Source organism: Oryx dammah, unplaced genomic scaffold, assembly GCF_014754425.2.
Source record: "Oryx dammah isolate SB20612 unplaced genomic scaffold, SCBI_Odam_1.1 HiC_scaffold_5, whole genome shotgun sequence".
Lineage (NCBI taxonomy): Eukaryota > Metazoa > Chordata > Mammalia > Artiodactyla > Bovidae > Oryx > Oryx dammah.
Window position 1 is genome coordinate 37976110 of NW_024070189.1, and position 27034 is coordinate 38003143.

At 42.1% G+C, this 27034-nt stretch overlaps 1 protein-coding gene across 1 annotated transcript in view; it reads left to right on the top strand.

Moving 5' to 3' along the window:
- Window positions 1-27034, top strand: part of ATP10B (ATPase phospholipid transporting 10B (putative)) — a 325005-nt gene that overhangs the window by 187795 nt on the left and 110176 nt on the right. Inside the window, exons 3-4 of the mRNA XM_040239470.1 lie at window positions 220-414; window positions 18584-18788. Coding sequence (XP_040095404.1) covers window positions 220-414; window positions 18584-18788 — 400 coding nt within the window. The remainder of the gene's footprint in view (window positions 1-219; window positions 415-18583; window positions 18789-27034) is intronic.

Here is a 27034-nt window from a genome sequence, read left to right on the forward strand (position 1 = left end):
ATATCTTCCCACGTAATATGTATAGGAAACCTATAAAGTACGTAGTACTGTCTTCATTTTAGATGGATTTGACTTCAAAGCCCTTACCATGATGTTCGAGGTGACATTGAAAGAGAATGTCATATTAGTTCGTAACAGCTAGTAGTAGGGAAGAAATAGTGTGTCAACCATATTTTTCTTCTCCACAGTTTTCACTCACACCTTTCTTGCCCTCTCCAGATGGGCTAACCTCTATTTCCTGTTCCTGGTGATTCTGAACTGGATGCCCACCTTGGAAGTCTTCCACAGGGAAATCACCATGTTACCATTGGCCATTGTGCTGTTCATCATCATGGTCAAAGATGGCCTGGAGGACTTCAGGAGATACCGATTTGATAGACAGATAAACTGCTCCAACATCCAGATATACGAACGGTAAGGGCAAGTATTCCTCTGTTTTCTTTATGGCAAATGGATTGTGTAAACTTGTTAGCATCCTCAAAAAGCTGGTCTCTCTTCTCACTTTCATTTTTTTTAATTCACTTAATTCAATGATACTCAACCAGGGCTATTTTCCCATGCAAGGAACTTCTGAACTGTTTTGGAGACATTTTTGGTTGCCATATTGGGAAGGAAGGTCCTACTGGAATCTGGTGGGTAAAACCAAGGATGATGCTAAACATTTTACAATGTACAGGAAAACTTCCCACAACAAAGAGTATGATCCTGCCCAAAATTTCACTAGTGCTGAGATTTAGAAACCTTAATTTAACTCATGTAAACACCATATTAGGCCTTCCCTGGTAGCTCAGGTGGTAAAGCATCTGCCTACAATGCGGGAGATCTGAGTTCGATCCCTGGGTCGGGAAGATCCCCTGGAGAAGGAAATGGCAACCCACTCCAGTATTCTTGCCTGGAAAATCCCATGGACTGAGGAGCCTGGTAGGCTACAGTCCATGGTGTCGCAAAGAGTTGGACACGACTGAGTGACTTCACACTTTCTTTCTTTATAAATACCATATTATTAAACCTAGGATGTTACATTATTAAGAGGAGGATAGAAAGCTCAGGACTTAAACTCTAGGGATTTCCACTGTGGGCCAGAGGCTAAGATGCCATGCTCCCAATGCAAAGGACCCAGGTTCAATCCCTGGTCAGGGAAGTAAATCCCACCTTCTGCAACTGAAGATCTTGCATGCCACATTTGAAAGTCCCAAGTGTTATATGAAGATCTCAAGTGCCTCAACTAAGACCTGGCACAGCCAAATAGTAGACGGAGAGGTAGATAGTTTTTTTTTTTTTTCTTTAAGAATTAAACTCTGAAATTGACTGAATCATCTCAGGAGACCAACTTCAGGAACAGCTCTTTGAAGACTCATGAGAAATGTCTCCCAAACCAGAAAATATATACCATTTTTAGAGCATCTGTGGCTCTTGGCTGTAAATCCTTGCCTTTAGAACTTAACCAGGTAGGTTTTAGGACCCAGAGTTGGCACACCTGTTCTGGGCTGCCTGGGGTGGAAAAGGAAGCTACCTGTGAATGACGTCTGCATTCCAACAGGTGGAGTCTCAACAGGTAGAAGGAAGTAACCAGTGGATACACACCTGTTCTCTGCAAGCTCTTTCCTGTCATCCTTCTCCCTTAGTGTTTATATACCGGCTTTTTTATTTTTAGTTTTCCTTCTGAAAGTAGAGAAAAATTTTCAGCCAAGAAGGCAAGTCAAAGATGTCATCACTTGCTGGCAGCTAAACAATGGAAATGATCAGAAAAGAACCTCTTTTATGGGAAACTCGAGTGTCCTGCTATAAGAATTAGAGACAGGACTGAGCAGAGATGAGAAAGGAAGGCAAGAAAAGGCGGAAAAGGAAAGAAGACAAGAAACGGGTGGTGGTTTCCAACCTGCTCTTTGAAAGATGGGCCCACAAAGAGAACCCCAACAGACATTATCGTGGGAATCAAATCAAGACCAGCAAGTACACTGTGTTGTCCTTTATACCCAAGAACATCTTTGAGCAGCTGCACCGGTTTGCCAACTTCTATTTTGTGGGCATCGTGGTTCTGAATTTTATCCCTGTGCTCAATGCATTCCAGCCAGAGGTGAGCGTGATACCAATCTGTATCATCCTGGCGGTCACTGCCATCAAGGATGCTTGGGAAGACCTCCGGAGGTACAAATCTGATAAAGTGATCAATAGCCGAGAGTGCCTCGTCTATACCAGGTAAAGCCAAACACCCAGGGAAGTCTTGACCCCAGCTCTGATCTTTCTGTGGCTGCTGCCACCGCAGCAGCTGTTTATGAAAGGATGGGGTAGGGAGATAGCATTATTTTATTGTAGTGAAGCTGTTTGATTCTCCACAATGGGGAAAAACAGAAAACAAAAGAAACTGAGATTTGAGTCCATCATTTATTAAAACTAGGAGATCTTTATTTATGTGACATTTCCTTTGCTGTTTAAATGTGTTAGATGTTTAAGAATCTTGCATAAATTCACATTCATTTTGGTTGAGTGTGGCCATGAGTATGTTGGAGCATGTTTAGAGATCCTCAGAGAAAAGTGGCATCACTGTTTTTGAGGGGAGTAGTAGGCACAGTATTAGAGAATCAGCCCCGGACACACTACCCACATTGAACTCTGTCTCCATCAGTCATTAACTCTGTGTGACCTCAGGCAAGTGACCTAACCTCTCTGAGACTCATTTTGTCATCTGTAAAACTGGAACACTTCCTGAGGTGGTCATGAGAGTTGAGTGTAATAATCCTTATAAAGTACTTAGTGCTGCTCCTATTGTACGATAGTCAGTATACAAGCTGTCATGGCGTTATTTTTAGAATGTAAAACTCATATTAGCTTCATCAAGACTGCCCTTAAGCTCTCTCTCCAATGTCCCAACCCAAACAAAAATGGTTCACCACTTGTCTTGCCATGCTATATAACATAATTTTATATATGCTGTTGTTTTAGAAATACTCCATTGAGTCAATAGCCAGACTGGGTTGTTGGGAAAAAGACATGTTCCCAATCAGTAAGGGAAGATAGTCAAATTATCATGTATCTCAACTTTATGACAATTCCTATAGCCCAGAAAGAAGCAAGGGAATGGAGTCTGGGCTTGCAGTGAGATTTCAGTGACAAAGAGTGCTTTCTGGTCTGGCAATGAGACGCCTTAGATGAGTCAGTCAATTGCAGCAGGTGAGGGCTTGACTTTCTGCCAAGTAAGAATAAAGTCCATCTCTCTTGAGAAGCACCGTCGCTCTGACTTGTTCCCTCTGATACCATGGATCCCAGTTTAGCAGAAGTTGGTACTGTCACTCTGGTCCTTCTTGGGGTGAAAGGAGCTTGCTCCAGGGTGTGCCTCACAACTATTCAGGGGCTGCTGCTTTCTAAGAAGCCCTCTTCCCTGGGGAAAAACATGTAATTTATCGACTTAGAGCTGGCTGATGAGAGGGTTTAAGAGCCAGACTCCACTCAGAAAGTTGTAGCCTGGGGAAGATTCTCAGGATACCACGTAATGCAAGGGACTCAGCTGTCCTTCGGGCACCCCTAAGAGAACTTCCATACCCTCCCCTCAGCAAAAGATGAGCTTCTGGTTCCTGTGCCCGCAGGGCCGCAATTGCATACCTAAAAATATTAACCTGAAGCCTTGATGTTCTCACCCCTCCCCCCCCACCCCCCCCACCCCGCCAGATCTAACTGTTGAATGTGATTAGCACACTGAATACCTAGAGTTGAGATTGAATCATTCCTCAGCTTTGAATAAGGAAATTATTAAGAGAGAAAAAATAGCTGTTGCAGTGTGTCACTTTTCCCAAAGAGACTGTTTTTCTAAAGAAAGCATTGTTTCCGTCTTGTCACCATTCAACACCCTTCCCTCCACTGCCCCATTACCTTTGGTTTTAGGCTTTTTTTTTTTTCCTGTCTTTTTCCTTTGTTTCCTTTGTTGTTTTTCCCATAGAAGATGCCCTGTGAAGCAGGGACATGTGTGGACCTCAGTCAGCTTGGTCCTGCTCTCCCTGCTCTGTTCAGAGCATCCCATAAAAATGGGCCTGTTCTGGGGTAATTTCAGTGTCAGTCAGACTGACCTGTGCTGGGTGCTGGCCTGATACAGGCCAGGCTGTTATTCTGCTCTCAAAATAACTTCCAGAAGAACAGCAATAAATGGAGGTGATAACAATCCAGAGAAAAAGACATTTATTCCCAGGCCACTGGTAGAGAGGGACATAAAGGTTTTTTTTTTTTTTTTTCCAAACATATAATATCATTTTATTTTTTTTCTTAATAATATAATTTCAGAGATATCTTCTCAAAATTGTTACATATCAATGTTTAGTAATAATAATGGGTTTGATCATTCTTAATTATTTTAGTGAATCATAGTTTAACCCAGAGAGTATTTGAAAACCAGAATCTAAGTTCAGTTTATTTCAATACTTAATTATCATAGTTGTCAGGACTTAAAAATTACTTTGGGAATGCTTATATCATGCTATATGTACTGGGGAAGACTTTTTGGTTATTGATAATATAAATACAAATTATTATTTTTTTCAACTGAACTGTAGTTAATTCACAGTCTGTTAGTTTCAAGTATACAGCAAAATGATTCAATTTATACATATCTATGTATTCTTTTTCAGATTCTTTTCCATTTATAGATTATTACAAGATGTTGAGTATAGTTACCTCTGTTATATAGTAGGTTCTTATTGTTTACATAAGGGGGTTTTGTGGTAGTATTTCCCAAAGTGTGTTCAGTGGAATGATGGTGATAGGAAATGGTCTCTGGGAAAAAAAAATTCATGAACAGAGAAATGTACACTGGCCCTCCTAGACCCATGGTTCATGAAAGACTAAGAAAAGGTTACAACAAGTCTGTTCATCTTTGGTTAACTTGGTGTTGTTCCAAACTTGTAAAATCTTGGAAAGATTTTATAGTATCTCAATTTGGGAAATTTTAATTTTTCCACGATTATGAAGTAATTGACTATAAGGACCAGACAATGGATTGAATGGAATAGACTGAATATAAAAAAGAAAGCAATATTATTGACATACTGATTGATGGCGACTGACACTTGATATGAATGCTAGGATCAACAGGGAGTGGTGGGAACTGTGGCAAACTGAGACAGGGCATGCATTCATCTTAGGAGACAGAACTGGCCACTGAGCTCCAGCTGCTTACCACGTGGAAAAACAGGCCTAATGTTGCCAGATTGTTTGAATGTTATTAGGGGAGCTAGAAATTAATAGTTTTATTTGAAATAGCCTGATTTTTTTTGGAATGGGGGCTGTCCTGTAACTTTGTTGCTTTGTGCTAAGTCTTTGTTGCTTTGCATAGGCTTTCTCTAGTTGTGCCACGCAGGGACTACTCTTTATTTTGATGTGTGGGCTTCTTATTGCAGTGGCTTCTCCTGTTGCGAAGCACAGGTTCTAGGGGCACAGGCTTCATAGTTGCAGCCCACAGGCTCATAGTAGTGGCTCTGGGCCCTAGAGCGTGTGAGCTTCAGTAGTTGTGGCACTCAGGCTCAGTATTTGTGGCTTTTAAGCCCTAGAGCACACAAGCTTCAGTAGCTGTGGCAGACTGAGTTGCTTCTTGGCATGTGGGATCTTCCCTGACCAGGGACTGAACCTGTATCCCCTGCAATGGCAAGTGGATTCTTACCACTGTGCCTCCAGGCAAGTCCTGAAATGACCTGATTTTTTAAGTGTTGACAACTGATACATTTTCAAAAACTTCAGACCTATTTTATTTGACCTAAAATTCTTACTTTGCCTTTGAGCCCCCTAATTTGTAACTTTCACTTTATAATATCATAGGAAGTTGGAATCGCTGCAAAAGAATAATTAGATTCTCCTTTTGAGATTTATCTTCAGTAAGGGAACATCTCTGTAGAGAGGTGGTATGAACTTGAAGCAAGAACGCAGCCTTGGTGTCAGAAGGCCTATACTCTAGGCCCAGATCTGTATCTAACTACTAGTGGTAGCTTAGAAAAGTCCTTGAAATCTTTGGGTCTCAGCTTCTACTTTTGTAAAACCTGGAAGTCAGACTAGATCTTGTCCTGTGGGATGAACTTTGAAACAACAGAATCAACAGCCAATTAAACCTGGAAAATAATAATTACTTTATAAACCTCGAGTCAAACAAATGAACATTAATAATAAAGATTCTGGGAGAACCTTCAGTAAGGAACTATCCAACTTTATTGAACTGTTGAGTCAGTTGAGATACTCTTTACGGCAAGAAGTGGAAACCTCAGCTCAAACACTTTCAAACAATGAAAAGATTTTGTTTCTTCAGTTCAGTTCAGTTCAGTCGCTTTGTCGTGTCCGACTCTTTGCGACCCCATGAATCGCAGCATGCCAGGCCTCCCTGTCCATCACCATCTCCTGGAGTTCACTCAAACTCGCGTCTATCAAGTCAGTGATGCCATCTAGCCATCTCATCCTCAGACGTCCCCTTCTCCTCCTGCCCCCAATCCCTCCCAGCATCAGAATCTTTTCCATGAGTCAACTCTTCCCATGAGGTGGCCAAAGTACTGGAGTTTCAGGTTCAGCATCATTTCCTCCAAAGAAATCCCAGGGCTGATCTCCTTCAGAATGCACTGGTTGGATCTCCTTGCAGTCCAAAGGACTCTCAAGAGTCTTCTCCAACACCACAGTTCAAAAGCATCAATTCTTCGGCGCTCAGCCTTCTTCACAGTCCAACTCTCACATCCATACATGACCACTGGAAAAACCATAGCCTTGACTAGAAGGACCTTTGTTGGCAAAGTAATGTCTCTGCTTTTCAATATGCTATCTAGGTTGGTCATAACTTTTCTTCCAAAGGAGTAAGTGTCTTTTAATTTCATGGCTGCAGTCACCATCTGCAGTGATTTTGGAGCCCCAAAAAAATAAAGTCTGACACTATTTCCACTGTTTCTCCATCTATTTCCCATGAAGCGATGGGACCAGATGCCATGATCTTCATTTTCTGAATGTTGAGCTTTAAGCCAGCTTTTTCACTCTCCTCTTTCATCAAGAGGCTTTTGAGTTCCTCTTCACTTTCTCCCATAAGGGTGGTGTTATCTGCATATCTGACGTTATTGATATTTCTCCTGGCAATCTTGATTCCAGCTTGTGCTTCAAGTCACTACAAATGTCCTGAGGTGGGCAGGTGATCCGGCATAGTTCAGTCAATTGGTGATATGCTAGCTGCAGCACTTAGCTGTCCTTTTCATTTAGTCCCCCTCTATGCCATCTTTACCCTCAAGCAGATTTCCTTCATGGTAATGAGATGACTGCAGCAGCTCCAGCCTTCACATCTACATAAAATAACCCACAAAGGGAGAAACAAAAGGACTTTTGGAGGCATTCTCAGAAGGTTCAGGAAGTTTACTCCCCAGATCTTCTTTACCTCTTAGTACCTCCTAGAACCCCAGTGGGCCACATACCCATCCCTTAACCAATCCTTGTGAGCAGGAGCTGAGATTATTCTAATTAGATTATAACTGAGTCACAGAGCCCAGGAAGAAGGTTCACCTCCCTGAAAGCATATGGGCTTCCCAGGGAAGGTGAAAAATCCTAACGAAAACATGAGTTATCTCCAAGAGAAGGAGGAGCCAATGTTGGAGAGGCCACCTCCATGTCCTCAGTACCGTCACCTTAAAATATTTCTGAGCTTCAAGTCCTTGTGAATTATTTTCCACATATTAACAGGAACAGACACACTTTGGAACATTCTGTAATATAAATCCCTAAAGTTCTTCCAACCCTGAAGTGGATTAATTCTATGAAAGACCCCAGAATAGCAAGCCAGAAAATGTTAGATAAATAACTGATGGTGCGGAGCATTCACTTCTACCATTCGATGGCATATGACAGAATTTCAGGCAAAGAATACAAGATCTAAGAGGACATTTTTTTTTTAAAGCTTATATCTCAAGTACTAGTTCTATCCATTTTGTCTCTGATTCACACATTTGAGAAACTGATGTCAAATGTCTTCATTTTTGTGCGGTTGAATACTAGGACCTTTAGAATTTTGCTCCCCTTAATCCCATGCATCATCCAGCCTAGACTTATTTATACTGTGAGAAAATCTTTCTGCAAACAGCAGAATCCTTGTTAACAGAATTACAATCCTGTTAGAGCATTTTCTTTTAATATAGCCACTGTGCTTGTGGTCTTAAGGTGACCCATTAATCAGATTTATGGAATGACTTCAAGGAGAGATTAGCTTCAGAATTGTATTAGCTTCGTTTCTCCCAGGGCTCAATTTAATGAATCTAGAAACCATACCCAGCAAGAGATTTGCAATTTTCCATTGAGCTTAATACATTTTTATTGGTATTCAGAAAACAGGCAAGAAGGAAGCAGAAGTGGAAAGCAACAAAATCCATGAAGGTTTTTGTCACCATATTGTAATGCAGTAAAAGCCTCTCAGTGTTTCAGCAGCCAAGCACAGACTTATTCATCCATTCAGCAGGTCTCAAGTAGGGACCAAGTGCGTGTGTGTTAACATGAAGACCCTTTGAGCCTCAAAGGGCTCTCGGTCCATAGGTCATGAGGAACTGGTAAACAACTACAGTGTCCCCTGCCTGTGGATAGAGGGTCACAGTCATGCATGGGCTGCAAGGACACATCTGCCTGCCAAAAATATCAGAGCCAGCCAAGGGAAGCCTTCCCTGAAGAGGTGACATTTCAAGAGGTCATTGAAGGATGAGCAACTTTCAAACAGGCAGAGAAAACACGTCAGCTCACAGCCTGACATGTCACCCAAAGGTGGTACATGTGACTTATTCTGGTACCAAAAGACCAGGATCAAGAGATGTCAGGAGCTTAGGTGAGAAATGGTTCCATTTAGAAAGTTTTATTTCATTTTATTGGCCACGTTTGAGCAAGCTCCATGATTTGATGATGGACAGGGAAGCCTGGCGTGCTGCAGTTCATGGGGTTGCAAAGAGTCAGACACGACTGACAACTGAGCTAAAGTGGCCACGCTGTGCAGCTTTTGGAATCTTAATTCCCTGACCAGAGATCAAACCTGGGCCCAGAACAGTGAAAGCTCTGAGTCCTAACCACTGGACTGCCAAAGAATTCCCTGCAAACTTTTAAATTCTGACTTTTTACCAAAAAAAGATGACATGTGAGAGAGCTTGAAAGTAACAGAGCTATAAAAACAACCAGACGGTACAGTTCCAGAGGAGGGCGCATAAAGTGGCCTCCACAAGATGTTTAAAATGGGACGTCTTACTGGACACTTGGAGTCAAGGACTTCGGTGTCACACCTGGGCTTGTTTCAGAACTGCCACTTCCTAAATGCGTGGACATTTGTAGTTACATGATCCCTGCAGCCTCCATTTCATCTTCTGTAAAATGCGACCAGTGTTAGCACCTGTCTCCCAGTGTCATATGGATTGAATGAAATAATCCTTATAAACTGTTAACTCAATGTCTGTACTATAATTAGCACTACATTATTTTTTTTTAATTTCCAGTCACTTCAATGCTAATTTTTTCAAAACCAGGTCTAACCTGAACCTTCATTTTCCTTGCTACATTCTCCACACATACAACTGAGAAATTGCCTGTTTTTTTGGCATAGGTCAAAGGCATTCACTGAATCACATTTTCCATTGAGCAGGGTAACCATGTTTTAAAAGTAGAACCTGCGTTCTGTTCTCTCATTTCCCTTTTATGTGGCAGGACTTAAAATCTGAATTTGGGAAACCCTTCTAGAACCTGGACCTCTCTCCCCCAAACCCTTTCCATAGCACTCCTGAGTACACACAGACTGAGATTTAGATTATACAAGGGATTTAGGTGGCTTCATCTGTCCTAGAGCCCAGGCCAATTATCCCAACCCAACTTCTAACACATGGTATTCTACATTAGAATATCATATTCGTGTGGCTCTTAATATTAATAGCTATTTAATCCCCATGCTATTATTATTTCCTCCGTATACCATCCCTCTGGTAAACCCAAAGGTAATGGAATGATGGACAGGGTAGAATTGAGGCTTTACCAGGGCCATCTGAACATCAAAATACACTCATAAATTTTTCACCCTAAAGCTACTTTCCTGGGTTTGCTTTAAGTGTTATATGAAGTAATGCATGTAAAATGCTTAGTAAAGTGGCTGGCATTCAGTAGCCATCAGCAAATGTTGGCTAAGATACTACTAAGGTTAGTTCTATAACCTTGATAGCCAGGAGTCACCATAAGCTTGATCCAAGTGAAGTGACAGTCAGTCGCATCCAACCCATTGCTACCCCCATGGACTGTATAGAATTATCCAGGCCAGAATACTGGAGTAGGTAGCTGTTCCCTTCTCCAGGGGATCTTCCCAACTCAGGGATCAAACCCAGGTCTCTCACATTTCAGGCAGATTCTTTACCAGCTGAGCTACCAGACAAATCCAAGGGAGTAAGAAAGATGGACCATTGGCTGGGGATTTGAACTGCATGGAAGAAGACAAACTCTTAATCATAAAGCTTGAATCCAAGCGCTAATAACAAAGCAAAATAGGTCTGCGGGAAGAATCTGAAAAATGCACATAACAGAAACATAATGTCATTTGAGGCATGACCTTTAAACGTGCCACTGGCTGGAGTTGATAGACCAGCAGACCGCTGCATCCACCCTGAGGCTCTTTGCTCTGATTTGGCACCAGCCAAATAGACGCCCTCTCTGAAGCATTGGTTTTGCAAGGGCCCACCCCACTCCCACAGCCTCACCCTGCACTCACAGTGGGCCATAAACTATTTGGGCCAATTCAGCTTATCATGTCAGGTTTGAATGCATTAGGTTCTCCCCCAAATTCAATGGGGAGAAGAATCATAAAACAAGAATCCCGGTGTCCCCAAACCTCTGGACTCCTGTCAACAGGCATGATTTGTATCTGAGCGGATGACGATTTATAGCCTCTGTCTCACCATGATGGAGCTCACAATTCCAAAAGCTGAGGCTCCTGTTCTCAACCCCTGTTCCTGGCTTCATTTATGCCACCAGATGCTGAGGCTTCATCTGCTTTGTATTCACTCTCCAACAGAACCAAGAGACCACGTGGAGCCGGGAAGCGCCCACAGCTGTCATTCCTGTGTCCTGGTAGATGTACCTGTGTGACCTTACACAAGTTGGATAACCTTTCTGGGCCTAAGTTTCCTTGTCTATGAAACAGAGATAGCAGTAATAATACAATAAAAGTAGGCAGTTAAATGGTAATATAGGTTAAGTGCCATAGGCCTTAGTTTTTTAGGAAACCAACAAATTGTCTATCAGAGTGGCTGTTCCATTGTACCATTCAAAATGGCTGTGCCATTCCTACAAACAATGTATGAGACTGCCTATTGCTCAGCTTCCTCACCTGTTTTTTTTTTTTTTTTTTTAAACTTCTTTTTGGGCTTGGGGAAAATGTTTGGATTTTTAAAGTTTCTTTAAATGTGTTTGCACATTATGTGTCTGAACCCAATTCATGAAATGTAATCACAGACATAAAGTGGGCATCCCAGTAGCATGAAGAAGAAAATGCTGTGTTGTTAGTGTTCAGGATTTGTGTATTTGCCGGGGTCCAGCCCCGGTGGATCCAGGGAATTCTAAGGGTGGACGGCGTCGGCGTGGAAAACTTATTTGTTTAGAGATAAGATTAGATTAGGAAGAAAATAGATTAGGAAAAAATAGATTAGGAAGAAAATAGATTAGGAAGAAAATCTCGAGACAAGAGGTTTGCACCATCTACGTAGGGCCACCAGCATCTGTTTGAATATCAGAGAGTGCCCCTCCTTGGGCTCTCTCTCTTACGGATCTTAGAAGCTGGGACAAATAAGTAGACATGATGAGCCTCACTGCTCCAGGTGGGAATTCAGCCGGAAAAAGAAAAGAACGACATGGGGAAGCCCAGCATCGGTGCAAGACTCCAAAAACTATTTTTCAAAATCAGCTTATATACCCCAAGTTGTACATAAAGAAAAAGAGTTATGCAGGGGCAGCAGTCCTGACCCTCATTGAGACAAGGCTTTCTTTTTGCATACCCTCCCGTATACAAAAGGTCTCAGGTGGCTTACATTATCTTCTGGCCAAAAGGCTTGTTAACGTTTTTATGGCTCTCTTCCTGGATAATTGTCCAGAAAACTCCTTTTCCCTAGAAGTGTTTCCTCTTTACTCTGCATCACCCTCAAAGTACAAAAAAGTTACGTTCCTATAGAACAAAGTGCAGTGGGTTATAACAAAGAAAGTACTTAACTCAAAGATCTAGTGTTGCTAATACCAGGTCTACTACCTGTTTTTCTATATACCAACTATACCTAAAAATAAAAGATATGAGAATTTGGCAGCAAGTATTGGCTCAACAAGTGAAACCTTTAATTGGTCCTATTCTAATGATTTTGACTCCTCGGGAATCCTCGACATTCCTAGGATGTTTTATGCTTCCTGTGCCCCCGACAGTGGGGAGGCCTCAAACAATCACATGCGCAGCCTGCAGGCAGGCTAGAAAGCCATCAGAGGGGTTTTTGGATTGAAACACTCTTTCAAATGCAGAAGACGAAAGCCCTGAATTGACTTTTTCCAGAGACTGTCAGAAGAGTGGAAAAGCAGGCAGATTCTTATTTTTGGGGGGGTGGATGCTCAGGAAATTCCAGGGGGAAAAACTGAGGTCTGATTAGCCTTGCCATCAGAGCTCTGCCACATGACCTTGTCACGGGTGGAATTCCTCACACTGGCTCCCGGCATGTATTCAAATAGGGATGTACGATATCTCATTTTAATTTGCATTTCTCTGATGACATATGATGTGGAGCTCTTTGTATGCTTATTTGACATCTGTATATCTTCTTTGTTGAGGTGTCTGTTTAGGTCTCTTGTCCATTTTTTAATTGGGTTGGTCGTTCTTATTGTTGAGTTTTAAGAGCTTTCCTGGTGGCTCAGATGGTAAAGAATCTGCCTGCAATGCAGGAGACCCAGGTTTGATCCCTAGAGAAGGGAATGGTTACCCACTTCAGTATTCTTGCCTGGAGAATCCCATGGACAGAGGAGCCTGGTGGGCTACAGTCCATGGGGGTCACAAAGAGTCGGACACTGAGTGACTAACACTTAAGAGTTCTTGTATGTTTCAGATAACAATCCTTTATCAAATGTGTCTTTTGCAAAACACATATTTTGTCCCAGATAGTGGCTTGTGTTCTCCTTCTCTTACCATCATTTTTCATATAACAGAAATTTTTGATTTTAATGAAATCCCACTTATCAATTACTTCTTTCATGAATAGTGCCTACGGTGCTTACCTGAAAAGTCATCGTCATACCAAAGGTCATCTAGGTTTTCTGCCATGTTGTCTTCTTGGAGTTTTATAGTTCTGCATTTTATGTTTAGGCCTGTGATCCATTTTGAGTTGATTTTTGTGAAGAGTACAAGATCTGTGTCTGGATTCTATTTTGTTCTTTTTTTTTGTCATTTGAATGTCCACTTGTTCCAGCACCATTTGTTGAAAAGATTATCTCTGCTCAGTTATATCGCCTTTGCTCCTTTGTCAAAGGCCAGTTGACTATAATTATGTGAATCTATTTCTGGGCTATCTATTCTGTTCTGTTGATCTATTAGTCTGTTCTTTGGCCAATACTGCGCTGTCGTGATTACTGTAGCTTTATAGTAAGTCTTAAAGCTAGTTGGCCTTTTTTGGCTCTTTATATTTAGAACTCTTCATAGTTTTTCAACATCCTCAAAAACTTGGTGGGAAGCCCTGATTTTAAGGATATGTATTTCTGAGAATTTGCCCAGTAACCAGCATTCAGAGTCCTTAGTCTTCCATAGGCTAAATTTGGCCCTTCTTTTGGGGCTTGGGGAAAATGTTTGGATTTTTAAAGTTTCTTTAAATGTGTTTGCACATTATGTGTCTGAACCCAGCTCATGAAATGTAATTACAGACATAAAGTGGGTATCCCAATAGCATGAAGAAGAAAATGCTGGGGCAACAGTGGTGGCTAGCCTTCCCCATAACATTAACAATCATTGTCATCAGCAGCATAAAAGCAGCTTGTATTTAGTGAGTCCTTACTAAGTGCAAAACTGAGCTCTCAGTCCCTTGCCTGGGTCATCTCACTAATCCCTTTAAACACCCTCTGAGGCAAATACATGTATTACCTTCAACTGAAGATAGTCTCTGAAAGATTAAGTTACTTCCCCAAGGTCACTCAGGTAGTAGTGGTAAAGTTGAGATTCAGGCCCACTCTTAGTCCCTGTACTGCACTCATTCTCACTGGCTTCCCCTTTCACCCTGGGGTAATAACACAGACTCTGGCTTTGGCGTGTGACATGCCAGCTTCTTGAAGAACAGTCCAGGCCAGCTCATCCTATACCAGGTGGGAAATCCTACAGACAACTAAGCTTCCTGATAAATCCCCTCTACTCTAGTTCCTTAAAACATAAGACCTTCATGTGTGTGCATGCTAAGTTGCTTCGGTCATGTCCAACTCTTTGCGACCCCACCAGGCTCTTCTGTCCATGGGATTCTCCAGGCGGGAATACTGGAGTGGGTTATCATGCCCTCCTCCAGGGGATCTTCCTGACCCAGAGATTGAACCCACGTCTCTTATGTCTCCTGCATTGGCAGGTGGGTTCTTTACCACTAGTGCCACCTGGGGAACCCCAAACCCACATAGTACTTGAGAAATGGGACCTTAAACACCCTCTCCTCCTCCATTCCCCACCTTTCACCTGCTTCCCCACAGGATCTAGTTGTTTACAAACCTCTCATGCTGTTTATTTACCTCTTAATAAGCCCTAATTCCTCTCAGAAAGCCATTTAGCACTGCACCACTTAATTTCTCCCCGAGGCAGAATCTGCCAGATGGAGTCTTTGTCCGCAGCCATGTTGATTTGTCTTATTTTTAAACAGCAGTGAACATGCCACGAAACTAAAATAGCAATCAGTTCCCAGGTGTGGACTCACTGAGCATGTGGGAAACGATCGGGAGCGTGTGGACGTGTCCACCCGGGGCATCTGTTCCAAATGGGCTGGATTAACCAGGGAATGACTCCCGCAGGTGGCTCCCAGCCAGCTGCTGGCCACATCTGGGCAGCCCTCGGTGCAGAAGCACACCACTTTTCTGCCTCAGTGGGATTCAGCCACTCAGCACCTCCTGGGGCTGGATCCCAGGGCTGTGCACCCTTGCCTTTTCCACAGTTATATTTCTAACAGTTGAGACAGAGTGGGTCCCCAGGGAATCCGAAAATCAGCACAGAATAACCCAGTGCAAGAAGGAAATGTCTCCAATGTCACTTTTTTTCATCCCCAAATTCCTATAAAATCTAACTCCATTTCTATAACATTACTATGTTTGGGTCAATCGATATAAATGTAATTCAAATTCTATACCAGCTAAATTACTAAATTATGTCCCCCCCCCAAAAAAAAAAAATTTAAACACCCTCCCCCAAATCTGTTGCTTCCATAGCTTCTGTGCTCCTGGACACACGACAGGATATATGCCTGCGGGTGTATGAGCCTCTGTTTGAGCAGCATGACCTGGAGGTGGGCAATCTCTGTTTGGGGGAGGGTAAGCCTACAACAGGGACTGAGAGTGTTCTTCAGCACTGTGTGTCATCTTAAGGAAGAGAAGATTACATCTAAAGGAAGCCCAGGTGATTGTTATCAGGACAGCAGTACTGAACAGGACCTCCCTGGGATCCAAGGAATGATGGAATAAAGCCAGAGACCAGCCTGATGTGTAGCTTCTTGTGTGGTTCCATTGATCTTGCGATACCTATCATCACCATGGGAACTGACAAGACAACACTCCAGCCTAACTCACAGAAGTGACTCCTCGTAATTATCTATATAGATATAGATATTTATGTTCCATAATTCATCTGCATAACCTCCATCTTCCATTCTCTTAATAACTCACAACTCATAATAAGTAATGCATGTGTGCTCAGTTGTGTCCGACTCTCTGCGACCCTATGGACTGTAGCTCTCGAGGCTCCTCTGTCCATGGGGTTTTCCAGGCAAGGACACTGGAGTGGGTTTCCATTTCCTCCTCCAGTAATAAACAGTGGAGTCCTTTGTTAGAAGGAAGAAGAATGAGATTCCATATTGATGGGTGCAGGTGTGTTGGCCTGCCTTTGGTATGTCTACGTATATGGCACTCACTCCCAACTAGCTTTTGCAAACCTCCTGAAACATCATTCTCTGAAAGTATTGGCAATTAGAATATTGCTCAGAGTCAGTGCTGTTCTCATGAAATCCCATCTCAAGTACCAAGCAGGGTGCTGAGGTCACCTTTGGGAGTGGGCCATTCCCAAAGGACAGAAGTCAAAGGCGAGAAGTGGAGAAGAATATAGACAAGTTGAATGGCAATCGTTTGGTACACTTTTGCTGTACTGTTCAAGAATCTTTTTTTTTAAGTGCCCTCTCACAAAAGGGGAAAAAAGAAAAAACAATAGAGAAAGCCTCCCTCCTTCACCACGTAAGATCCTTTTCCCATGGAAAGTATCTGCCATTCCAATTTCTGTAAGTTACCTTATGTTTGGACATTTAACAGGTGTTCCCGAGGCTACTCTAAAGAAAGAAAGTCTTCCTGAATCAGCATGTAAGTGTTTCTCTGAAATGGCAGTGAGAAACAAATCTGGGAAAACTACCTCTATTCTTCATGGTAAAAAAAAAAATTAGAAATAACATAGAGAAGCAGGAGAGCATAAAACAAGCCGAGGGAATGAAAAGGGCTTAGAAACCTACTTTTTCCATTAAAAGAATTACTGAAATGCTGCAGATGCACTGCCCTCAAAATGCTCAGAAGTGGTCTCCATTGGGACAATATTGCCCACCAATTAGTTTAACCAGTGGCTGCTGCGCTGTGGGCACTTCCAAAGAATTCTATGGGTCTTGAGAGTTTTAAGACTGCTCCCTAATTGCAATTCCTGATTATTTTATAGACTTTGATCAGATCTTCTCTTGGATGGCCTTCCAAAAGGCTTCCAAAGGATATACATCTATTTCAGGAAAGTGGGGGCAGTCCTTCACACAGATCTTATATGACAAGGAAAATGCAGTCTTAGGAGGGCTTGCTCAGGGTTTTCTAGAGTGCCCCAAAGAAAGAGAAAGCTCAAACCTTTATCTTCAGTCTGAGGAGAAAAGTGACATGCCAGTCATATCTCTCTGTCTGTGGAAGAGTGGTCTTGTCATGCCCAGGGCAGCTCAGATTTCTACAGAAACAGAAGCAACAGCATGCCCAGAGGGGCTCAGCATCCATGGAGAAAAACAGCAAAGGAGAGCTGCCTTTCCAGGCCTGGCTGGGCTCAGAGATGTTCACCTGCAAGCCAGCTGAGCCTAATTCAAAAGAACCACATCTGGAATATAAGGTTTGGTCCCAAATCTCACATTTAAAGAGATTTCCATACAGTCTTAAAAGAGCCCTCACTTCTGGACAGATCTGGAAACTATGCCACCCATAATAATTGAGAGCACTTAGAAAGTTAAATTTGACTTGGTAAGTCCAAAAGGCTTCAGAGCATGCCTGATGAATACTTCAAAATATTTCTTAAATGGTAAGAGATGGAATAAATCAGATTGCCTGGGAGAACGGAATGAGTTCAATATTTGGTTAATCAAAAGGAAGAATTTGTAAAATGAGGGTTCTTGGAGATGAAATGTATTGCCTTGGGGAATAACGAGTCTTTTTGCTGGGGGTATAATAGCTGATGCTGCCATTTCACTGGAGAAGAAAGAGGGGAATGTCTTCGAGGAGGTAGGATACCTGTGCAGCAGTAAAAACTGGGTTTGGGGTCAAGGTGGACCCAGACTCAGGGTCCAGCTCTGTTTTTGTAAAACTTTGGGAAATTTCTTCTAAACCCTCCATTCCCTCTTTGTGAAATGGGTATAATAATGTCTTCTATATTATAATGAAAGCAAATGAAATATTAATTTATACCAGTGCTTGGCATGGTAGAAATGCTAGATTCACAGTTGTTGCTGCCCCGATCATTGTGTAAGCTCTGATGAATTGGATGGGAAGAGCAAGTGCATCATTTCTCAGACTTCTTTAGCCCTCTGACCCTGTGATCAGTATGGGGCCCATCCTGTCAATGTTCCTGGTGCTGTCTCCCTAATTCCCTGTTTCCTATTTCAGCACCTTCAGATCTTCCTAGACAGTGGGCTATATTCTCACCTTTCTAATGCCACGCTCCACCTATATAACCAGAAGCCATATGTCCCATTCTCCAGTCTTTTATGGCCCTGCTTTCCTCAGTGATAACTGGGTATTCTGGGAAGTGAAGTTTATAAAGAATATGATGTTAATATGAATATATGGTCACCTTCTCCTTTAAATTTTTTCTCCTGCCAGGATGCAAGGGCTGAGCACAGCAACCAGTCAAGAGCCAGCCGTCAGTCAAAACTCCACATGGTCATCAGGAGAGATCTTTACTAGTGGGATACCATAGATCATGCTTAGCTTTTCTAGAGATGATGCTAGTGGTCATTTGGGGCATGTAGAATACAGAGCAGTCTTGTGACAGGTTGATTGGGGGATATTAGTACGGGGAGGGGGACTTTTCCATTCATTCATTTATGTTTTGAGAACCTTAACATACTCTCTGATCCCTGTCTTTCTCCCACCCCAGGAAAGAGCAGAGCTACGTGCAGAAGTGCTGGAAGGATGTACGTGTGGGAGACTTCATCCAGATGCAGTGCAACGAGATCATCCCAGCCGACATACTCCTCCTCTTCTCCTCGGACCCCAGTGGGGTCTGCCATCTGGAAACTGCCAACTTGGATGGAGAGACTAACCTCAAACAGAGGCGGGTTGTGAAGGGCTTCTCACAGCAGGTAGGGCTCTTTCTAAGATAAGGTCTTTAACTGGAGGGCCAGGGGAAGATGTCAGCCAACTCTACTTGGAAATTGGATTCAATCTGGTGGGTAGAGGAGAAGGTAGTAGATGCCTCCTTTCCCACGCATTTTGTTGTTGTTTTCAGTCACTGATTCATGCCCGATTCTTTCTAACCCCATGATCTATAGCACGCCAGGGTCCACACCAGGGTTCATATCCTTCAGAGTTTGCTCAAATTCATGTCCATTGAGTTGGTGGTGCCATCCCACTATCTCATCCTCTCTCAGCCCCTAATCCTCCTGCCCTCAATCTTTCCCACATCAAGGTCTTTTCCAATGAGTCAGCGCCTCGCATCAGGTGGCCAAAGTATTGGAGCTTCAGCATCAGTCCTTACAATGAATATTCAGTGTTGATTTCCTTTAGGATTGACTGGTTTCATCTCCTTGCTATCCATGGGACTCTCAAGAGTCTTCTTCAGCACCATGGTTCAACAGTATCAACCCTTTGGCACTCAGCCTTCTTTATGGTCCAACTCTGACATCCATACATGACTACTGGAAAAACCATAGCTTTGACTAGATGGACTTTTGTTGGCAAAGTGATGTCTCTGTTTTTTAGTACTCTGTCTAGGTTTGTCATAGCTTTTCTTCCAAGGAGCAAGTGTCTTTTAATTTCAAGGCTGCAGTCACAAAATCTTTCCAGCAACTCTCTGAGATAAACATCATCCCCTTCTCACAGATGGGTAAACTGAGGCTTGGGAAAGTAAATAACTTGCTGAAACCCTCAGAGTCCTTAATAGGGGACCCATGTGTTTAGCTGAAGAAACTGCTCTTTGCTCTAAACCAAGGAGTCTAGTATCTGCTCAGTTACTTTTGAGACCAGCCCACTTTTCTGTGCTTATCCGATCCCCACTCATCCTGTCCAGATCAGCTCCAGCAATTTCTCCCTCTATGAATTTTTTCTAGTACTCCTTTGACACCAGCATAAAAGCAGCAAGGTATCATGAATTGTTTTTCCATTTTGTATGTCTTACCTTCGTGACAGCACTGAAATGTCTTTAAGAACAGGGAATGATCATCAACATTTTAATTTAATCTCTGCTTATGTGTATGATACTTTGGACATCATAGAGAAATCATGATTGTTTTGTGGTTAAGAACCCAGGCTCTAGAGTCTGGCGGAGCTGAACTCAAAGCCCAACCCTACCATTTATTAACTGCCTCACCCTTTATTCCCTCATCTGGAAAATGGACACAAAAATAGTATCCTTTCTACAGCATGCTTCTGAGGACTGAATTGTTACTGAACCAAACTTGATTCTGCTTGCCCATGTGCTGCAGAGTCAGTCTACTGATGCTGGGTCATAGTGAAGGAAAACACAGCATTTATTCTAAGGCTTCATACAAGTAGTCCGGGATAGCTAGTGCTCAGAAGGCCCAAATTCCCTGATGGGTTTCCAGATAACATTTTTGTTTAGTTAATTTTTATTGGTGTATAGTTGCTTTACAATGTTGTGTTAGTCTCTACTGTACCACAAAGTGAATCAGTTATACATATACATGTATCTCCTCTTTTTTAGATTTCTTTTTCATTTAGGTCACAATAGACCACTGAGTAAAGTTCCCTGTGCTATACAATACGTTCTGATTAGTTATCTATTTTATACATAGTATCAATAGTGTGTTTGTCAATCCCAATCCCCCAATTCATCCCACCCACCCTTACCCGCTTAGTTTCCAGACGTTTGCTCTCTGTGCCTGTGTCTCTTTGAGGTGAGGTGAGGTGAAGTCACTCAGTCGTGTCCGACTCTTTGCGACCCCATGGACTGTAACCTACTAGGCTTCTCTGTCCATGGGATTCTCCAGGCAAGAATACTAGAGTGGATTGCCATTTCCTTCTCCAAGGGATCTTCCCGACCCAGGGATCGAACCCGAGTCTCCCACATTGGAGGCAGACGCTTTAACCTCTGAGCCACCAGGAAAGACGTGTCTCTTTTCTGCTTTGCAAATAAGATCATCTATACCATCTTTTCTAGATTCCACATAAATGTGTTAATACACAGTGTTTGTATGACGGTCTCTCGGTGCATCCACATCTCTGCAAATGACCCAGTTTTGTTCCTCTTTATGGCTGAGTAATATTCCATTGTATATATGTACCACATTTTCTTTATCCATTCCTCTGTTGACAGACATTGAGGTTCCTTCCATGTCCTGGCTACTGTAAATAGTGCTGCAGTGAACACTGGGGTGCATGTGTCTTATTACAACTTTCTCTGGGTACATCCCCAGTAATAGGATTGCTGGGTCATGTGATAGTTCTATTTTTAGTTTTTTAAGGAACAGAATGGCATTCTTAAAGCCTAAGTAAGGGAAGGGGATAGGGTATGTGATCAGCTCATGCACAATTCTCTCATTGGTTGGTGGTAAGATAACAGGGCAGTATCACAAGGGTTATCAATCCATAGTCCCCTGGGCTATGTGCTATAGACCTCGGGGCTATGTCCTCATGGTCATTAAGCAATTCACATCTTCCCTTTGGTGGGGGTTTTTATGTCAACAACTCAGGAAATGTACATCAGAAACTATTATATAGGTAGTTCAGTTCAGTTCATTCGCTCAGTCGTGTCCGACTCTTTGCGACCCCATGAATTGCAGCACACCAGGCCTCCCTGTCCATCACCAACTCCCAGAGTTCACTCAAACTCACGTCCATCAAGTCAGTGATGCCATCCAGTCATCTCATCCTCTGTCGTCCCCTTCTCCTCCTGCCCTCAGTCCCAACCAGCATCAGGGTCTTTTCCAATGAGTCAACACTTTGCATGAGGTGGCCAAAGTACTGGAGTTTCAGCTTCAGCATCAGTCCATTCAATGAACACCCAGGACTGATCTCCTTTAGGATGGACTGGTTGGATCTCCTTGCAGTCGGGGGGACCCTCAAGAGTCTTCTCCAACACCACAGTTCAGAAGCATCAATTCTTCGGCACTCAGCTTTCTTCACAGTCCAACTCTCACATCTATACATGAGCACTGGAAAAACCATAGCCTTGATTAGACAGACCTTTGCTGGAAAAGTAATGTCTCTGCTTTTGAATATGCTATCTAGGTTGGTCATAACTTTTCTTCCAAGGAGTAAGCATCTTTTAATTTCATGGCTACAGTCACCATCTGCAGTGATTTTGGAGCCCCCCAAAATAAAGTCTGACACTATTTCCACTGTTTCCCCATCTATTTCCCATGAAGTGATGGGACCAGATGCCATGATCTTTGTTTTCTGAATGTTGAGCTTTAAGCCAACTTTTTCACTCTCCTCTTTCACTTTCATCAAGAGGCTTCTGAATTCCTCTTCACTTTTTGCCATAAGGGTCATGTCATCTGCATATCTGAGGTTATTGATATTTCTCCCAGCAATCTTGATTCCAGCTTGTGCTTCTTCCAGCCCAGCATTTCTCATGATGTACTCTGCATAGAACTTAAATAAGCAGGGTGACAATATACAGCCTTGACATACTCCTTTTCCTATTTGGAACCAGTCTGTTGTTCCATGTCCAGTTCTAACTGTTGCTTCCTGACCTGCATATAGGTTTCTCAAGAGGCAGATGTTCTGGTATTCCCATCTCTTTCAGAATTTTCCACAGTTTATTGTGGTCCACACAGTCAAAGGCTTTGGCATAGTCAATAAAGCAGAAATAGATGTTTTTCTGGAACTCTCTTGCTTTTTCGATGATCCAGTGGATGTTGGCAATTTGATCTCTGGTTCCTCTGCCTTTTCTAAAACCAGCTTGAACATCTGGAAGTTCATGGGGTACTTCAGAAAGGAACTAAAGCAGAGGACATGGGGTAAGGGTTGGCCCCAGTATGACCCCATAAAGTCCTGCTCAGTTATAAAATGATAGGTACATGAATTACTTAGCATGAAGCTAGGCACATAGTAAGAGATCAATAAATAGTTGGCAGTAAATATAAATGGCATTTATAGGCAATGTGTGTGACTGATTGAAACTGGGTGTGAAAAATTCCAATTTTCAATTAAATTCTGGGAGCAGAGCGGTAAAACTTGTATACATTTACAAATCTCCCTTCAGGCTGCCCACTCCAACAGCCTCCCCACAAATCTGAGTCCTTTTACTCTCTTGGGTAGTTATCTGGTATCACTGCTTCACCCAGTTACTTCTTTTGTTTGTTGTTGGCAGCAGCCCCAAGCTGTTTCTTATGTATTAATTAGTCTGATGGTTTGGGATTTGACCAGAATGAAGAGCTGGATGAAAGGGTCATTCACACTCCACTGCTCTAAACCAGCCAACTCAGTTTAATCACATCTCTCAAACTCTAACCCTGACTTCTCTTAGGATACTTGATGTAATGATTTACAAAAAAATAAAATTCATTTGTAAAGGGTATAAGATTTGTTTGATCTTGAAAGTTTTCAGAATTCTCTATTCTATTTCAATAACTGACTCTCCCTCTCAATTTACTTAAGTGTGCTTTTCTATTTATATAAGAACAGTGATAATAGTACTACTAATAATGTATTCTTAAATTAATCTTTATTGGAGTATAGTTGCTTTACAATGTTGTATAATATCTCCTGTACAGTAAAGTGAGTCAGCTATATGTATACATATATCCTCCTCCTTTTGGATTTGCTTCCCACGCAGGTCAGCCCAGGGCATTAAGCAGAGTTCCCTGTGCTCTACAGTCGGTTCTCATCAGTCATCTATTTTATACATAGTTAATCCCACGCCCCCTCCCCCTTGATATTTATGCATTTGTTCTCTATGTCTGTGTCTATATTTTCTGCTCTCTAATGCACCTTTTTAAAGTCCTTTTACACATAAGACAGATGAGGCACAGAGAAGTGAAGTAACTTATCCAAGGTCATCCAGCTGGGAAGTACTGGAATCACAATCCAAAGCCAAGTCTGTCCAGTCTCAGCTTTTAAAATGTGTAGTAACTCTTTTCCCTGGTCCTTTGGCTTTCACTCAGCTTTCACCCAGAGTTGCTTACTTGAAAGCACACATGTGTCATTTTCAATATTTCTTTCCACTTTTAAGTAACAAGAGGCAGGAATGGTAAAAGCAGACCTAGCCAGATCCCAGGGGAGGAGGAATTTTAGCTGCTCTTTGCTGTCTTGCTTCTCCCTTATGTCTTTAATGCAAAAAGATTTCTGAATATGGATAGAATTCTCTTCTAACTCTATGTATAATATGTCTCAAATATGTTGAACAAAGATGTCCATGAGAGTTGCGAGAAAAAATACATATTGCCCTGTCAAGTAAGATCAGACGACAATAGGTTTCAAGTTTTCAAATAGTGTGTATTGCAGACCTTTTTATAATCCCCAAGGAGGAGGGGTCAGGGAAGGTTCTAGTATGTAACATTTCTAATTATTTAACCACAGAAACCTTTTATTGCAAGGACCATATACCAGGACTACTGTAGGAGAGGTGGGATCACAACTTAGAGATTTGCCTTAAATGCACTGAAGGTGTTTCAGATGTATCATAGTCATCACAGGGAGAAACATTTTCATATATACATATATCCTTCCCCTTTATCATTACCAAATTATAATTCACAGGGTCTGGGCATGCATACTTTTTAAATGTTCTCCCAAATGATAATATGAACCTACAACCACTTCCTTAAAAATCTATATAAGAAAAGGAAGGTGCTACTTCCAAAAAAATTTCATTGTAATAATGAAAATAAAGCCATCACCTATAGACATCTTACATGTGCTAGCATTTTTGTGCCCATTTTCTTTTGTCCTCATGACCACCCTGTGAGGTAGCCATTTCTCCATCTGATGATGAAAATCTGGGGGTACAGAAAAGGCAAATCGCACCACTTGTCTCAGAGAAGACTTTGAACCTGCAAATGTGGTTTGTTTGGAAATTTAAGTAATTAAAGTTTTCTGTTAGCTTATTATTCCTATTGGCTATGAGACTTTATCTTTTACTAATTGAGTGTTTACTAATTGCAAGGATTTCTAGAAACTCCCAACTCTACATCATATACTTACACCCATTTTCACCACCAAGTTCACTTAATTCAAAGTCAGTAAGACAAACTTTGTCCCAGCTGCCTTAGATCAGCATTTCTTGAGGTGGAGTCTGCCAAACCCTATCTCAAGAGACAGTTCTTAAAAAACACGGTCCATGGTCAAATCTGATTGGGCAGCCGGTGTCCTGTCAACCCCTCTTAGAGGTTCCATTGTCCAGAATATGTTAAAATCTCAGAGAAAACCTGGAGGGAGGAGGTCAATTAATCTTTCTTTAACTCTGAGCTTTCCAAACTAATTTAACCTCAGAACCATTCGGGGCACAATATTTTTTCTCCTTTCTATGGAAACTTGAGGAAAATATTAATCATCATTGTGGGGAACCACATGATCACGTCAGCTGAAGAGTGACACAGAAGCCAACCATCGTCACAGCTTAGGCAGCTCATCCTTGCCTTTCCTGTCTAGGTTCAGAGAAATTATAAACATGAAAGAGTTTCTCTAAAAGATCTTTCTTCTGTGACACAACACGTTATCCTCAAGGCTGCCAGAGAGTTAGTTTCGAAATCCTTTTCTCAGAATGCAACTTGGACCAACCAAGTCAGGGTATATAGAACATTTACCAAAGCCAAGGAATCAGAAATGAATTCTTCCAATTAGTATTTTGAGCAATTTCCTAGTTATCTTTTATCCAAACCACTGAAGACCAAAGTCCTACTGAAGTGCCTGTGAGATCATTTCCCAGTGACACAGAACTTATGAAACCCAGTAGACAGGAACCGGCCTCTTCAGCACCGCCTGAAAGCCTGCCAGATGCAAAATTTCAGGCCCCATCCCAAACTGAACCAGAATCTGAAGTTTAAGAATTTCTAGGCGATTCATGTGCACATTAAAATCTGAAAGCAGTGGCCTAGGGCGTCACTGATTAATGTAATTAATAACTGTGCTTATCTTTTTCATCACCCAGGTAAAGATTCATGACTGAGTGACTTTCACTGCACTTTCATCTTTGTTATGCCTAAAATAGTGGCTGCTGTGTCCATGCTCTAGTCGTGTCTGACTCTTTGCAACCCCATGAACTATAACCCACCAGTTCCTCTGTCCATGGGATTTCCCAGGCAAGAATACTGGAGTGGGTTGCCATTTCCTTCTCTGGGGGATCTTTCTGACCCAGGGATGTGATCAAACCCACATCTCTTGTGTCTCCTGCACTGCAGGAAGATTCTTTTCCACTGGGCCACCTGGGAAGCCCAAAATAGTAGCAATAATTCCTTAATCTCAACTTTTAATTCAGTGTTCAGTATTTTCAGTTTGCTTGAACAAGGATCAAAATAAGGTCAAATACTAAGATTACTTTCTTAAATCTTTTACTTTATAGTTTCTCTACCCAGCTTTCTCTTTTTTCCCCCTTGCATATTTCGTTTTTACTGCTGAATAAACCGAGATGTTTGCCCTGTAAAATTTCCCATAGTCTGGATTTTGCTGATCTGCTTGTGATTTCATTTAATATTTTTCTGTTCGCTATATTTCTATAAACTGGTGGTTGAATTTAGTGCCTAAATCAGACTCAGTTTAGACTTGTGTTTGTGTGCGTGTTTATGTCAACATTACATTATAGGAAAAAAAATGTGCTGCCATCTTGAGGCACAAAATGTCTAATTGTCTTTTTTCAATGTAAGTAGTCATTGATGATTATTGTCCGTATCCATGAACTCAATGGGATTTGCACAATGGTATTACCGTAAGTCATGTATAAAAAGGAATTTCCTCTCATGAAGTATTCAGTTACTCCCATGGCTGATTCATGTCAGTGTATGGCAAAACCACCACAATATTGTAAAGTAGTTAGCCTCCAATTAAAATTAATTAATTTAAAAAATATTTGGTTACTATGCAGTTGTTGCTGTTGTTCAGTCATGTCCAACTCTTTGCAACCCCATGGACTGGAGCATGCCAGGCTCCTCTGTCCTCCACTGTCACTAACAGTTTGCTCAAATTCATGTCCATTGAGTCAGTGATGCCATCCAACCGTCTCATCTTCTGTCACCCCCTTCTCTTCCTGTCCTCCATCTTTCCCAGCATCAGGGTCTTTTCCAGTGAGTCAGAGCTTCACCTCAGGTTGTTGTTCAGTTGCTCAGTCCTGTCCAACTCTTTGCAACCCCATGGACTGCAGCATGCCAGGCTTCCCTGTCCTTCACCATCTCCTGAGCCTGCTCAAATTCATGTCCATTGAGTCAGTGAG